This window comes from Alligator mississippiensis, chromosome 9, assembly GCF_030867095.1.
Source record: "Alligator mississippiensis isolate rAllMis1 chromosome 9, rAllMis1, whole genome shotgun sequence".
Lineage (NCBI taxonomy): Eukaryota > Metazoa > Chordata > Crocodylia > Alligatoridae > Alligator > Alligator mississippiensis.
In genome coordinates, this window is record NC_081832.1 from 74,621,846 (window position 1) to 74,638,702 (window position 16,857).

At 44.4% G+C, this 16,857-nt stretch overlaps 1 protein-coding gene across 3 annotated transcripts in view; it reads right to left on the reverse strand.

Moving 5' to 3' along the window:
* Positions 1 to 16,857, reverse strand: part of MGAT4B (alpha-1,3-mannosyl-glycoprotein 4-beta-N-acetylglucosaminyltransferase B) — a 68,446-nt gene that overhangs the window by 30,250 nt on the left and 21,339 nt on the right. The window contains exon 1 of one of the 3 annotated variants that reach the window (XM_019478496.2): positions 6,705 to 6,747. The exons of the other annotated variants lie outside the window; for them this stretch is intronic. Within the exon in view, the coding sequence (XP_019334041.1) occupies positions 6,705 to 6,732 (28 nt within the window). The 5' untranslated portion in view covers positions 6,733 to 6,747. Of the gene's footprint in view, positions 1 to 6,704; positions 6,748 to 16,857 lie in introns of those variants that run through there. 3 annotated transcript variants of the gene reach the window in all.

Sequence of the window (16,857 nt, forward strand, 5' to 3'; positions counted from 1 at the left end):
ATCAGATGATACGGTGTTTTTGATGCCGACTTGTGTTTGATGCTCAGCCCCTGGGAAGGCTGCCCATTTTTGCACATTACCTCGTGTTTTAAATATTTTTTTTAAATCTTTTAAAGTCAAAAGTCTCCCACTCAAACAAGTACACCTGGTAACAGCCACTATCTAGAGGCCTGAAGAAGAACGCACGGCATCCAGAAGTCTATCCCAACCGTACAGATGGGCCAACAAAAGATGATCACGCACAGAAATCCTTGTCTCTTGTGCCTTTCTTGGACCATCACAGCTACAACTTCACTCCAACATTATCACAGCCTAGATGTTTTCCTAAGTTGACCTACCACCTGCTATTTACGATGCGCTGGATAAATACCTAGGGCCCAATTCAAAAAAGCCTCTCGCAGCAAAAAGGTGCATGGTTAGGTCACAAAGAAGTCAGTGGGACTTAAGCATGTACCTGAAGTCAAGTTCTTTCCTGATGGTGAACAAAGGCTTAGAGAGGGCACTGAGTGTCGACACAGGTAGAGTTTAAAGCCTGTAAATTAGCAGATTTACCAAATTAGTAACTAGTAGCAATCTCCTTGTTCCAATAAAAAAGGCCAAAGGGCTGTAATGAATGTCAGTGGGACAACCAAGCCTTTGAAGTACAACCCGGTTTTGAGTAAGCCTTTGTCAGGGCTGCTGTGCTGATCCAGCACCTTGCCAGTGCCGTTAGGATGTCCGTTCCCAACTCACGGCCGTTCTTCCAGCCCTGTGCAGACCTGAGCTCTTGGATTTGAAAAAGACAGCCAACGCAGGAACTACAACACCACTGTGCTCAGCCAAACGTGTCAGCCTTCATAAGAGGCTCATTAAAAAATCAGCCTGTCTGAAAAAATGATCATCAAGCGAAGGAAATGCTCCTACAGACTGCAAGCTGTAGGCTTTATTTTTTTCTTTTTAATTCAGTCATTTATTAAGAGACTGTGGTATATTTAACAACATTTCAACCTGACACAGCTCCAATAATGAGCTGAAATCAGGATGTGTGACTGGTTGGTGAAAAACCACCAACTAAAGAAACACTCACTAACACCAGTTAGCATTTTTGCTGCAGAATGTGCTGCCCTGCTCATTAGATTTCAGTTTCTTCCCAGATATTCTTCCTCAAAGGAAATAGTAAGGAAATTGGGAATAAAACAATGTTTAATGCATTCCACCTTGTTTTTCCAAAACTCCAAAGCAGGAGCAGCTGCGGCAGCTCGTCTGTTCAGGAACCGTGCAAACTGCACCTTCCTGAATTTAGCAAACAACATCTCAGGGATTTGCAACTGTGTGCATACACATGCACACACATGGCATGGGAGACAAACACACTCCAATGCCATAAGGGAAGGAGGGACAATAATCAGTCTTCTGAGATACAGACTGAAGCCAAAATGGTGTTGCAAGGCTGAGGCTGGCAGGACAGATGCCACAGTTGGGTGGACAATCTGTAATCTCTTTGGAGAGAGAGGTGATGCATCCGACACTCACACCTAGTGTCTCTAGTTTTAGAGAAGGGTGAGAATCTAAAATTGCAAACTTGCCATCACCCTCTCCCACAACCAGTCTCCCCAATGCCAATCCTTCTGTCACATCCAGGAGAGCGAATCGAACTGAACAGTCCAGGCCTCACGCTCATCTTCAACATTTAAATGGCACAGAGCTGAGGGACAAGAAAAATGTTATGATGAAAGCTAACCCGCGCCATTTCTGCAGAGGAGAATAACGTCTTGCTAGCCTCTCAGAGTGCTCTGAACATCAATCAGGTAGCTATGAAGGAGAACCAGCTGACAGTTTAAGATCTGCAGAAAGCTTCCAATAAGGTCCCTTACAAGAAGCTATTACAGATGTTAAGTATACATGGGGTCAGAGGTAAAGCATTGTCACAAAGCCAATACTGGGTAGCAGACAGGAAAAATGCTCCATTTAACATGGGCTTTTCCATTACTGCAGAGGTTAGTGATGGGGAGTCAGGAGGGTATGCATTAAGTCTCATGTTGGTCACCAATAACTTGGAAAAGGAGACGAACAGCAAAACATCAAAATACACAGACACAAAAAATAAGCTGGGTTTGTCAAGGCCAAAAATGTCCAAGAGGAACTTCAGAGACCCAAACAAGCTGAATGAATAAGCTGTAGGATGCCAAATGAACTTCAGTATCATATGAAGGCAAAATGAATGAATGTTGCAGGGCAAAATTTAAGCTACTGCTTGCATGGGCCTAAATCAAAACTATTTGCTAGAAAGCAAAGCCAGGACTTGAGTCTGCAGTTAAAGGGAGAAAAATGTTAGGCTGCACAGTGAAGGGGCTGGAGAAAAGCAACAAAGAGAACATTATAACATCATTATGCAAGTCAGCGACACAGCCTAATCTGGAATAATGCATGCCATACTGGCCATCTCATCTCACAAAGGATATTACAGAATTGAAGTGGTTTAGGAAAGGGAGATGAGAGTAATCAAGGGCCTGAAAAACTCAAGACTGAAAAGATCAAGACAGTGCATCCTAGAAAGGACACGAAGAAGAGCAGGCATGATAAAAAGGCATATAAAACAACAACCAGTGCAACACTCCCAGCTTCTGCTCTTGCTGCATCAGGACAGAAGATCAAAGGCTATTCAATTAAAAGGTTGCGAATGTAGAAAGAAGTGCTTTTTTCACACATCATACTACTAACGCTCTCAGTGCTAGTCCTTGTCAGCAACAGGACACCAGGGTAAGCGTCCTAGGCAATTCCTATGCTCCCATAATTCCAGACATTTGGAAAGAAGATCTAGAAATTCCCCTAAATCTCTCCTCGTTGTAAATACTACAGGTTTTTATGGATACTGCAACTGCAAACTTTCTTTCTTCCCCAAAGCAGCACTAGTCCATTAGCAATCTAATTATTCTACCTGCACAGCACAAATAAAAGCTTTCTAAGCATTTTCTCTCATACATACAAAGCAAAAGCTTTGCTGGGTTTTTTTAATGCCTTTATTTGATTGGGGAATAAAAACAAGCTGGAAGTGAACAAAAGAACGTGTTAACAGAAGCCATGAGCCATTAAACCTAAAAATAGCCAGCATGTTATAGGATTTCTGAGACACACACAAAGTATACACTGAAATTTTGGTCTAAGTTGATCCCTGCCCTTTGAAGACCTAAGGAAAAAGATCCCTTGTCTATTTTAACATGTTACTTTTCTAAGATGTATACACACACACACAAAATGTGCTCAGCGGACATAGCCTAGCTTATCTCAAGGAATGCCACAATGGGACAACAGGTGCAAGCTCATCACCATCTCCTTCCATGACGTGGGGCAAGGCCGTTAACCTCAACCCACCAACTGTGCTAGAGGTCCTCTCAAGGGTGGGGTTACGGAGTTTTACCTATGATGCGTCACATTTTGGGAAACAAGACATATTTTCAGGTATTTAAGGCACAGTATGAATACTGATATTTCAAATCTTTGCGGCATGTCAGCCCCAAAGTGCATATTACACCATCAGTGAAACTCTCCATGGCATAGCTCTGGATACCAGCTTTAAGGTTTACTGCACGTGCCCCTTGGTAATGGTAGTTTGCTTGATGTCAAGCAGCATTAACTTTGCTCTCAGCAATGGGCTGATGGCCCTTCACACAACTTTTTTCTCTATTCCTTTGCGATACAGAGTTCACAATGGTTATCAAAATAGATCAGTCCAAGTTTTATGTTCTACAGTGACCCAAGTCGGCTAGTCCAAATGTCAAGTCTACAGCACCGCTGTGCTCCAGAAACTGCTAGAAAGGCGGGTTGCTCAGAAGTGAGCTAACTGTGCTTCCCTTAAAGAAAATAAAGAGTTACAAGAAGGGCAGACACCTGACAGTTCCACAGGAACCTCCTGTTTTCATTTTAAAATTAACTTAATTACAGGAACAGAGACCTTGTTCAGCAAAAAACCCACACATCTCTAAAGTCATACCACTAAATAGCCACTCTGCCTCCCTCAGCTTGAGTAAAAAGGAGTTCCTCCAGGAAGACAAGCTGATCTTTGGAAAGGTTGCCTTGTTAATCATCTCTCCCCCTCTTACTGCAGCAGCTGTCGTTAATTGCCTGTGAAGGAGTTAAAATAAAATTTCTTGTTAATCCTCCTCTTAACATTACTGCGATCCAACAAAAACGTTTTCTAATTACCACGCATCGCTGAGACTTTGCTCTACTGTAGCGATGGATGAATCAGTTAGACCCAGCCTTAAGAATACATGGAGTTTGGTACATCCATCTGCAGGTTTACTGGTAGCACATTTCAGACGGTAATTTTATCATCACCTCTTTCCAACAAACAGGGAACTTAAAAACACAAACAGCACATTGTACCCACCTCTCCAAGCAAGGTACTTAGTCATGTGTGGGAGGTTTTTTCCACCTTAAAAACTTACTCTCAAGACACTCCAATTTCCACAAAAGTAAAATAGAGGCAGATATTAGTCCTCTTCCTTTATATAATCTCTTTTAAGTGACCGTTCTGCGTTGAAGTTACTAACAAACACATAGAGCAGGAATTTTCAAACGCTTGGGATTTGTTTAACCCAGGGGTGGGCAAAATGTGGCCCACGGGCCGCATGCAGTCAGCCAGGCCATTTTATCCAGCCCGCGGGGCCCCTAAATTTTAGAAAATTAATATTTACCTGCCCTGGCTGCCTGTCATGCGGCCCTCAATGGCTCGCCAAAACTCAGCAAGCAGCCCTCCACTTGAAATAATTGCCCGCCCCTGGTATAACCAATAGTGTGTAAAGCTGATGGCATGTTTGAGAACCTCGAAGAACTTTAGGAAAGTTGGAAAAACATTTTGTTGATGAGAAATTAAGCACAGGTTAGTTAGGGTACTTGGCCCCATGTCAACTGAAAGGCTTTGCCAGAGACTAACAGAAAAGCAGGATGAAATACTGGCTCCACTGAGGTTATTAGGAGCTAATTTCAATAGAGTCAAGATTATACCCAGCCCAGAAGTCATTTGCAATGCATCCAAGAACACACCCCCACGGAGGGATGTTCAGAGTGGCCCCACTAGACACCAACTCTGCTGCTGGCTGTTCCCGTAAGTTGAATTTCTTGTCTATGCAGAGACAATACAGAGGCAAGCAGATTACAGTTTCTCTATTGTATTCGAGTCTGGTCACATGCAGAATTGTGCTGGCAGGTAGAGAAAAAAATTCTGCTTTTAAACCACTAGCCACTGATCCTGGGGTGAGCAGAAAGAATTGCATTTTGTTTTTGTCATTGAAAGTAACTGGCAGGGTGCCCAGAGACATTGCGTGGGCATCTTTTATACCATGTAAAAAAAAATTAAAATAAAGTCAATGGACACAGCATGAAGAGTTGGAACATCCATTTACCCAGGTGTGAGCCTGCTACCCCAGTGTCCCATGGCTTAGACTTGGTTCTTCCCAGAAAAAACACACAAGGCATTACCACTGAAAGCGTAAAACTTAAGACTGTTGGATCCAGGTGCACATGCTGTATTAAGTCTGTCACTATTTTCATGCTGAGATAATTCTTCCTGGGGAGAAAAGCAGAGAGAAAGACACAGGCTGCTGCAACAGCAGATTAGCTTTCTCCTCACCCCTACTCAGCAGCTAAGAGACTATGGGAAAGCGATATAGAAGTAATGGAGACCGTCCCATCTCACAGCAGGCAGATGGCTTTAGAAATAAGAGAAGAAACAAGGTTTCTTTAGGTTTATCAGATACCACTAGGCTAGATGGAGAAGAAGATGGAGCCCTCCGGGACCAGCGTGTTAGCAGAAACCTCACTCTTTCCCCATTCGGATAACCAGGGCTGGCGCAGAAAGATGGTGGGAGAAGTAGGCTATGCAACAGGATGTTGCCCTTGGACTTCATCGGTGTCCTTCAGTCTATTCTTTCACATCTGAACTCCAGCTAGGCAATGCTTGGTGCATTTTTCAAGCCTGCATACAAACCAGTTCTTGCCTTGCTGATATTTATAGCCTGCAACAAAGCCACTCCAAATTCAAGGTGACATTACAATATGCTTTATTTCACCAGAATCCCTAAAATGCTTTTTTCCCCCCCAATGACTTCTGTCAAGGCGAGAATTGAGATCAGCGCAGGGAGAAAGGTCAAGGCAGAACAAAACATTTCTCACAAGGAAAAAAGAAAATGAAAACCCAGACAAAAAAATACATATTTCAAATATCCCATCTACCTAGGACTAGTCTATTTAAATACAGTTGAGTTTTCAACAGTTCACACATGGTTACCTTTTACTGGTGGCATAAATAAGGTAATGCTGATTGTTCTGTGTGCTGCTATAGCTCAATTTTCCAGACTTTATACCCAGAGGGAAGCCATGGAAAAGAAAGATTCAATCTGACATGTTTAGCTGCTACCAGGAAAACGCAAGTGGGGCTTTCTTCATTCAAGGAGAACAAGCCAGCTCCTTCCAGGAGCTCACAAAATGCACCCCCACCAGTCAATGTCAGAGACCACGAAGGATTTTTCCATGACAAACAACAATTACATCCTGTGACGGACTCCGGCACAGAAAGCACCAACACAGCTGGGAACACTTAAAAGAGCACACATGCCTTCCAAGATGCAAAGTTAAAAAGGGAACAACAGCAAGCCAGTGAAAGGAGGATGCAGTCTTCTGCGCAGAGCTGCATCTCGCTTACATGAACCCCGTGTCAGCCATACCTTGGAAATGATCAGCGATAGGAACCATGATTCATTTTCTACTGGGGGCAGGAAGATTTGCTCCAAAGTTCAGACAAGAGAACATGGCCTTTTCTGGACTGGGAAATTCATGAGAGAGGAGGGGACTGAGTGCAGGGAGGAGCATGGGCTGAGGAACAGACACAAAGAAAAGGGTTCGGGATTTAGAAGGATTTCTTTGGGGTTTGGGGAAGGTGAAAGGGGGAAACTCAGGTGTTGTGTGCGCAGATTTATCCCAAGAGCTGAAGGGACATGTGGCTGCACTATATACTACGAGTATAGGCAAGCAAAACATCGTTTGTGCTGGTGGAGCTATGCCCTGCTTGATACCATCATCAGATGCACTGGTGCAAATCATGGCTTAGGATGCTCGATTCTGTTTACACTGAGCGACTACCCTGCGCCAGCTGGCTTCATGGGCACCAGTGGGTTAAACCGGAGCAAAGGCTGCAGCAGGGATGTGAGACAGCTTCAAAGTAGAAAAAGGAAACAAAGACAGTAGGAGAGGCAAGCAAGGGCTTGTCCCTGCCTCTTTTGCTGTGTTCTCAGGAAGAGACGCTCTTGAGCAATGCCCAGCTACCCATTCCCACTGCACTCGCCAGTGCCAGAGCAGCTGCACGGAGGGTATGCCCTGTGGCAGCTCTCAGCCATGCTGGTGACAGGGGTGACTCATATTAGATGTGGGCCACAGGCTAGTTTTAAAGAGAGAGCAAATAAAGCTCCCAGATGGGCCCCTGGAGTTATGAGCAGAAGCATCCTTCTGGCAAAAACCCCTCTGAGATTAATAGGAGCCTGCATAGGGCTTGTTATGCAAAGGATATCTCATGTGTATGTGAGTAATGGTGTCTTCCAAGTGTGCCTGGCTCGTACGGCCAGTGTGTGCTCAGTACACTATTTCCAGATGTGTTTGCAAGCCTATTCATTGAGCTTTCTTTTTCAGCTAGGTCATGCAAATGGTATGGCCTAATTGGATTATTCACCATAAACAGTCAGAAGATACTTCACAATTACATCAAATCAACACAATGGGGAACTCTGTTAATCCAATCCATGCTCTCACTGCTAGAGGTGGTCCCTCCAAGGCAGTCTGATGCATCAGTCGGCAGAGCTCAAGGAAGCTTGTCTTGCCATCGGCTCTGCTTTACGGGTTCTGCAGCAGAAAAAAAAAATTGCTCCAAGCCTTTTCAGCTCTTTGACCCCTGTGATTGGGGAACATACCAGGTACTCAACCAGAACCAAGGAAAAAAATATTTAAAAAGTATTTCAAGCAAGACAGATATATATGACTCCCAAGAACAGACTGCATCTTGAATCCAAGGTTGCATCCATACAACCATAGCTGCTGCATCCTTGTAAATGTGCATAAGAAAAATCAGAAAATCTGAGTGCACCTTCAATTCAAGGATGTCTTATATTCAAAGGAATAAGGTAACCCCATTGCTTCGCCACATTTCTTATTTGAGCACAAAGCACAAAGGCTGCGATCCTCAGGGAGTTAAACGCCCAAATCTTATTGAATTTCCCTCTAGAATACTTTGAAAATCTCAGTCAAATTATTCCAGAGCAGCCATCATCTTTTAAAGAGAATCACTGAGGCTTTAGTTCCTCCACTGTGTATTTTCTTTATTTGCTCTTTCTCCCTTCCAGAAATGATGCCTTAAAATGGGATTTTAATAAAGTGTGCTTTTCTCTTTGAATCGGTAAGAATGCAATAAAATCTGCAAGATATAGGAATTTGCTCCCTCCTAAGAAGCTTTTCCTTACTGCTCACTTCTACTACATGTTAAAAGTTAAATGATTTAGGTTTTTTGGCACAAGACAGGGTTTTTTAAAGCTTTGTCTACTCTGCTGCTTATTTTCCCCATCTAATGTCATAATCCTATTTGTTGCATCAGAGTGGGTTGCTGTGCAAGTGATTATGAGGGCAAAGGATTAAAGACAGATTCTGCAAGTATCCTTAGCAATAAAGAATTAAGGAAGAAATCAGAAGGAAAAAGGAGTCCTAATATGAAGAGTTTCCAAATAGAACAGTTACCAAAGTGTGCCGCAAGGCACCGATTCCTTTTATTATTCTAGAAGCTGGTCAAGATTCAGTAAGATATCAAAGCTCACACCTAACTTAAAACACATGCTATCTCACTGACTTCAGTGTGACTATCTAGGTGTTTAAAGTTAGGCATATGTCCAAGTCCCTCAAAGAATCCAAGCCTGAATGGACTCCATAATGCTTGGCTAGCAAAGGAAAGCACAGACTGGCATTCCTACCTGGTGACACCAACAACAGTATTAAACAAATTTGCTCCAAAGTGTTATGGGGAAACACAACTCTGTTAACACACAAATGGATTGACAATGGAGATGGGCATCCCTAACTTCTCCTATACCACAAATCATGTAGATGTCACATGGAAACATTTTGCACTTGGCACAATTCACACTAATTTCTAGGCATCAGCCTACTCCCATCACCAGCACCTGCTAGCAGTGCTGTCCCCTGCTCAGCGTGGACCTACCTGAAGGTCAGACAGCAATGCAAAGGTATAAAGCCACCCTGTTACACTGAGTAATGAAATTATTCATTTGGAGTAAGCATGAACAGTCAGACTGCTGGCTCCCATCACCATTTTTAAACATGTCAATTAGCCAACTCCTAACAGATACACAAGGCATGTTGTTTGGACTGTGGTGGCAGCCAGTGGTATACTCACACACCTGCTCTCAGCATTGCTACAGCAGTATTAGCATCGATGGGGATTTAAAAAAAAATCTATTTAGTGCACACTGGGCCATAGGGTTTATGCAGTGCTTTAACTTTACAAAGCGATATACAAGCGATGCTGTTATACTCCAGTTTCTCCTTAAATTTTATTTTCCTTTACAGTAGGCCTGGCATTCCCTCAGTAAGAAATAAAACCATTTGTGTAAATCTAATGAAAACCAGAAAGTTGTTATGTATTGAGTGGACAAGCCAGATTCACACCCACATTATCTACAGTAAGAGCTTCAGCAAATTTGTGTAATGCCCAGCATTGGAGAAATGGATTTGAAAGGAGAAGAGCAGTTGGCAGGGATTAAGCACGTAGAAAAGGCAAGCACACACACAAAAAGGAGGATTCTGGGCAAATTAATGGAGCAGAAGGAATAACTGGGCATGCCCTCTGGTCTCCGATATCACTTCCTTTACGAAAGGAAGTTATGTCTCATTATGGGGGAAGCAAATGTCATAAAAGATGACTTTTACCTTCTACTGGCTTCACTTGAAGTGCTGGGCCAATACAAACGCTCAGGTTATATTTCACTAAAATAGCTATTCAGAAAGTTGCTGGCAAAGCAAAGGAAATTTCATTCTGGAAGATGAATACTCTACACTTTATAGGTAAAAGGTAAAATACCAGGCTCCATCATAACAACCCCTCCTAGGAAAAAAGCAAGCCCTAGAGAACAGCTCTATAATAATAAAATAGTTTTCTTCCACCCAGCTACAGTATCCAAATCACTACAGAGAAGGTTACCCGTGATTCAGCAGCCAATTTGTTCTAAGAATGGGTGGCCCTTGCCCCTCCATTTCAAATATGGGGTAATCCAGTATTTGAAGTGATCAGTATAACTACACTATAGCAAATATAGACTGACAGCAGAATTACTATCATAAAAAGACAAATTTAAGATCCTCTAGTTCCATTTCTCCTTCAAGACATGAGTATACTAATATACTATGAAACAACTGTAAAAAGAAAAAAAATGCTCTCCACTATTTAACATCATTTGATGTATTATGAAATTGTCACCTATCAAAAGGCACCCAAAAAAGACTATGATAAATTAATGAGCGTATACCAAAGTTACTAAACTGAAAGAGCATATTTTGGACTATCTAAATAAACAGAGGCAAGCTTTATACTCAGACATGGTTTATACCAAATCTCATCTATAACCTAGTTCACTGACTTATTCATGAAACCTCTACATGGGAGCAATTCCTCATAATATACCTTGGAACTGAATCCCAATATACAGTATAACGTAGCTGGCTCCATCTTGCAAGAACAGTGGCTCAAGTTCTGCTCATCCATGCCTTGCTATGGATTATGGAAATGTAGCAAGTATTTTAGACACCAATCAAAATCTAACTTTCTGCACACTGCTGGGCAAATGGAAAGTTTCAAGGCAACACTGATAACTGCCAACCAGAAAATAATGGAGGTGTGGAGACGGATGGGAGAGACTGCGCATTCTGCACTGGGGAATGTACTGACAGCCGAGCCAGAAAGATGTTGTGATGGGGAAGAGGAGGGCAGCTTGGGGAAGTTTTGCTAGCTTCCATCCCTTTAGGCTTGCCACTAATTTCATTATAAAATAGTGGAGCTTGCAAGCTTTTTATAGAGATACATTACTCAGGTGACCTAAGCAAATGATAGGCTCAATGAGAAGTTTATCTTGCCTCCTGAGCACACTATAAAATAACAGAAGCAGAGAAACAAAAGGCCAATGAAATGCAACAGGCCTTGCAGACTAGTACATGGGACAGCCCCTTTGGCAAAAGCAAGCCCCAACATATCACAAGGCTGTGTGGATACAGTTATATGTCTCCTATTTACTGATGTACCTGCCCACCTCTTCCATCCACTCGCTCACCACACACACAGTTTCTGGCAAGCAGTGGGATGCATTAGTTCTGAAAGACTCAGTCCACCCCGTAACTCTTTCTTTCTGACTATGACTCGATGCCTTTCCTCACTCCAGGCACTGCATCTACTCTTCTGGGACTTCACCTGTCAATACCTAAGTAGCAGAAGATAAAAATATACCCCATATGCAGACAGGAGGTTGGAACCATCTGCTACTATAATTTAAGTATCTTCACCTGCAGACTAGTAATAAGGACTCCAGGGTTCTCTTGTTGCTTGGGAACTTTCTGCTTCAGTAAGTTAGGAGAAGTTCTCGTCTGCAGAAGAGAAATGACCTACCTTGCAATAACTGGGGCTCTGTGATGCACTGTCCTTCTGCATCTTCCTTTGTGGGGGCCAGTTTCACCTTGTGGCCCTGAGCTCCAGCAACATCTCTACAGGATGCACGTGACCCACACCTGTGGGCAAAGGGCAGCGAGCACCTTCCATCAGGCTGAGGCCGAGCCCCAGCAGCTGAACTTTGGGAATGCAAGACTCCAAGGAGGGAGGGGGGACAGGCCATGGAGCGGACATATGGGAAACACCCCTTGAAAAAATATGGATTTCACATATTGTTTGCTTCTTGGCATTCAAAAAAAGAAAAGAAAAAAAAAAGGCCGATCCCCCTGCCTCTCTGGCTGTTGATTAAGGACAGAGCCATGCTGTTGTTCGTCATCCTCCGCTACTGATTGCTCCATGATGTGCTGCCAGGACATGCAGGCCTTGCAGCCTGCCCTGAACTCTAGTAGGCTGTTGTGCACGTGCACTTTCCTCAAGGGCAACAAGCTTTGCTGAGCCTATCCACAGGGAGCATCTGGATGGCACACTGTTTGCAGTGCCCTTCCGCCACTCTGGGGATGTCAGCATGGGTAGGGAAATAATCCAGTGCACCTCCCAGGGCTGTCTGCCAGGAGTCACCACTGATTTTAGCTTGCCCTGCACACACAGGTGCTGTCAGCCATACAGCATCACCTTCTAAAACAAATCGTGCTGGGGTGCTACTGTGCAGTAACGCTGCATGCTGTGCAGTCATTTAGTACTTGGTTGTGTGCAAGCACTGAATGACTATATGCAGTAGCAATTGCACCGTGGGTGGCTCATGTAGTACCCACAAAATATCAAATATAGCCTTGAAAACCCGCAGCCTTTCGTCAGCCAGTCATCCAAAGAAAGGTGAGCCATGACTTTTGCTCTCCTGCGGTTTGCTGCTATCACTGTGAGCACGTTAAGTGAATACCTTCAGGTAGTCAAGGCCTCACACTGGGGCAGGCTCACACTGGGTTGAGAAGCTATTATGGGCCTCAGGTACATTTCTGGGGTGGTGTAATGGCCATGTGAAAAAACCCATCCTGAATGTAAACCCCTCACCTTATACCAAGGAAAGGATTATGGTGCAACCCTGTGGATTTCTCCTTACCTATGAATGAGTTGCCTATAAATGGATAGCTGAAGGCCAAAGAGGTTCCTTTCCTCTTGGGATCAGGAACTAACCTCTGGAGAGACCGCTTCACCAGTAGTGATAGGGAAGCATCTTAACACCCATCTTGCTGGGGTCATTTGATCCCAGCAGTCTTTCCTGCCCAAGTGCAAGGGGGCTAGACCCTATAATCTGTAAGGTCCCTTCCAGCCCCTAACAACCATGAAACCTGCTGGAGTGAGGGTCCACCAAGAGGGACAAGGTAAAGAGCTGGGGGTAGGCAATGAGAGGAACTGGATGGCATATCCAGCAGCAGCGGCACCTGTGACCTACTGGTTCATAGAAATATGAGGCCATTTGTGCCTTGTAGGCCAAGTAGTTCTTGCAGATAGCTGCAACCAACCCTGGAACCTCATGAGTTGGGACTGCTGATCTAGAGTAAAAGCTGCTGTTTATGCCCAAAGGTGAGGGTTGGGATGGTCACAAGACATTTTCTCTGCCTGTGGAAGCACAGTCTACTCCTAGGCAGCTCAGAAAATTTCTGGTGCAAGAAAAGAGGGCTGCAAGGCCAGTCCTTAAAGAATACAACCCTGCAGCCAGCTGAGTTTTCCTTTAGGCGCCAGGGCGCGAGCAGTGTCACCTAAGTCTTTCAGCACGTCAAATGCCATCCATCTCCACACTGAACCACTCTGCTCTGTCCCACAGCACGTCTTCCAGGGTACATGGTGCTCTGCAGAGAACACCAGAATGACCGTGGCAAGATCGTGACTCTTGCCATCAACCGAGAAGCTGTTTTGCCTGCGTCCAGGGCTGCACACAGCTTGCTCTTAGTTACTGCTTGGCCTCCTGCTGCTAGTGAGGACACTGAAAGCAGAGAGTAAGAAGCTTTCCTACCGGCTTGAGCTGAGTCATAACTGGGAGACACGGAGGTGTGGAAGGCCTGCTCCACCTTCTGCCAACAACAAAGCACATACATGCCCCGTCGCTGCTACCGGCTAAAAAGACTGCTGGGCTTGGATGTGAGGCACAGGTGCTTCCACAGGAGAATATGCATTTGGGCAGTCCCTCAAAAGGAGAACTATTTTTCTTCATGTATATTCCACTTATGAACAAGAAATCTCCCTTTGCCTGGCATCTTCATTTTGAATTATTTATCAGGTATCATGTTCATTTGCATAATTTATGAGGTACAAAATAAGTGATCAATCATTGCATATTAGGATTTCCCAAATTGTGTGCAAGGCTCAGCAGCACAGGCTGCTTTTCTTTTTTTTTTTTTTCGTGCTCTGAAACATATGAGCAAACATCCAAGGAGCAGAGACTGGATTTCTTTAAAAATCACAGCAAACGCACATACCCACACACACATGCCGGCTCACAACAAAGGGTCGTTACTTTGTTATACAGCTGTGCCCTACAGAGAAGGCAGGGATCATTATCTCCTGTGTAATTTATCCTATATTACAAATTGTGAGTAGTAATATTTCAAAAGCCTTTATTTACTGATCAGAAACAAAGCCCTTATCCACTAATGCTCCCTCCTTCAGTCTTGCTGATTATGTATGGTTGAGAGCTATCATTTAACAAAGAGCCAATTAAGTCAACTTTTCAAAAGTAACTGAATAGCTGAAATTCTTCGAGCAGCATTTTATTGCATTATCTTGATTGTAATGGAGAAGAAACAAAGCTAGCAGAGCAACGAGAGTCAGAAAACCAGGCATCAGCCAGTGCCTAGGAAAAAAAGAAAAATCAAAGGCATGCAGTCATCTTGGCCTGAAAATACCTTCTTCCTACAGTTACTTCTAACCCCTAATATTACTGTAACTGAGAGCAGAGAAAATTATTGCGTGCCCAGTCTGTTTACTCTCTGTATTTGACAACACCAGGTGAATGAGCACTGTGCTGTTTACTCTGTATACAGTGTCCTGGATCACAGGACGTGCTCCGTCTCATACCCTGCCGCAGTCTCTCTCCACTGCTTTCTTCCTAGTGAAGGGAGCATCCTGCTATCCTGGCATGCTTAGGTTTGGTTACTGGGCTTCAGCACCCCAGTTTCACATTGCTTCTCACTGCAATGAGCCAATTTGCCTTGGCTCTTAGCAGCTTTGTAACCTGGAGACAGCTAGTGACACCACCCGGCATTTTCAACACAAAATGCAATTTATGAGCTGGGAACAAGGCAAAGAAATGGGTTAAGTAACCCGCACATCTGTATCATACCCAACGCAGCCCACCTGCAGCCTTGGTTTGGGAGAAAGGCCCCACATTTGCAGCTTCTACCCCTGAACCCCCACCATTAGCTTCTCCAAAAGCTAGTTCACACTTCAACACTTTGTTGATGTAATTATATGAGTAGGGGAAAAAAATCATAACCCAAAATGGCATTGCTATGGCAGCAAAATCCTTTCTCTAGATGCAATTATACAGGCAAAGAGCCCTCTCATCAGTAAAGCTCATTTTCTTTGGGGGATCTGGCCTAAGTTATACAGGCAGCGATACCAGCCAACCCTTTCTGGGCCCCTGTCATCTTCTTCTATGCATCTTAAAAGATTTCTCCCTCAGCAAAGCCCCCTCATCCCTTCCCCGTCAAGCTCCTTAGACTGGGAAGAACCGATTTACATCGGTCCCTAGAGGTCTTCCTCCTCCTCCAGCGTTCCCAGCCAGGCTGCAGAGGTGATGCTTCAAAGGAATTCACACACACACAGGTTTTTAACTACAGTAATGGGATTGACATGAAGTCACTGACTGCAACTTCCACCTACGGCTGTGCTACTGCAAAGGTCTGACTTAACTTGCCGAGGCCAGCCAGTCAACGGTACCAAACTAGGGTACGCCGAACTCAAAGTTTACAGAATTCTTCCATGCTACGAGCTATGCAGGCAGTCTACGTAGGTCTTTCCTCAAGACAAGGGTGGATAATGCAGCAGCAAGAAGACAAACTGGCAGGGGAGCATGCAGGCAGATGTGGCCCAGGATATCTTGTGTAGGCAGTTTTTTAAAACACTGCCTGGCTTTCAAGTTACTAACGTCCCTTTGGACATCACTGGAGGAGCATCTGAGAATTATAAAATACTTTCAGAAATGGGGGTGATGATTCACTGCTGAAGTCACAGTGCCCAGCCTACCCAGTGCTTACAAGGTTGAATTCATGAAGACAGAGAATAAAGGAGCTTTTTACAAGTAGGAAGGGAGGTGTCACAAAGGCACAAAAATGTACCTCAATCTTCTGCTGTGGCAGCAGATTCTACTGTGACCTATAACTCCTATCTTTCTGTTCGTTAATCCAGCTAGGTTTACACAACAGGGGAATCAATTTGCTCAGACTAACCTTGGAGTGAATTAATGGTCAACTGCAGCTTCCCTGTAACATCTGTGCACCAAGACAGTTGTTGCCAAAGTAATTTTGTCTCAAACCAACAGCCTTGCTGTAGAAAATGTAGCTGAATGGAATGATGTTCTGACATGCACCATGAAACACTGCTGCCTTCCCCAGGGGTCCTCTCAGCATCTGCCATTACTCCTAGCATGTGCCCCCTCCTGCTCTCCCCGCGCCCTCAAAAGCCCTGTACTGTCAGCTTTCCAGCCCAAGGAGAATGCCTGCGGCCTCCCCTTAACCCAGTAAGTGCCATTCCCTAGGACAGAGGACGCCTTATCACAAGGCCCAAGTGATACAGCAGCTCCTCCCTGAACCCAGCCGCTCTCAGGTTTCACAAGTATTGCTTCATTTCTGCCCTCCTCCTTGCCCCACCAAAGGCATCACTACAGAGCAAAGCAAACCAAGGCACTCCTTCATCTGACCGAATGCTTTGCTTCTGGATCTCCCCCTATTGCCAGACCCAGGGGCCAGATTACACAAGGGCATTTGGGTCACTAAAGGTGCTGCTGGCACCTGCAGGATGCTCATAGGCAGCTTGGCAGGCAAAGCGCCATAACCCACGCTGATTTTAATGAGACTGTGACACCTGAGCTGCTTGAGCATGGCTGGCCGGGACAGTGCCAAACGCCCACCTGCTGAGCCCCATGCCTACTTTAGACTGTTTGTTCATGCCTT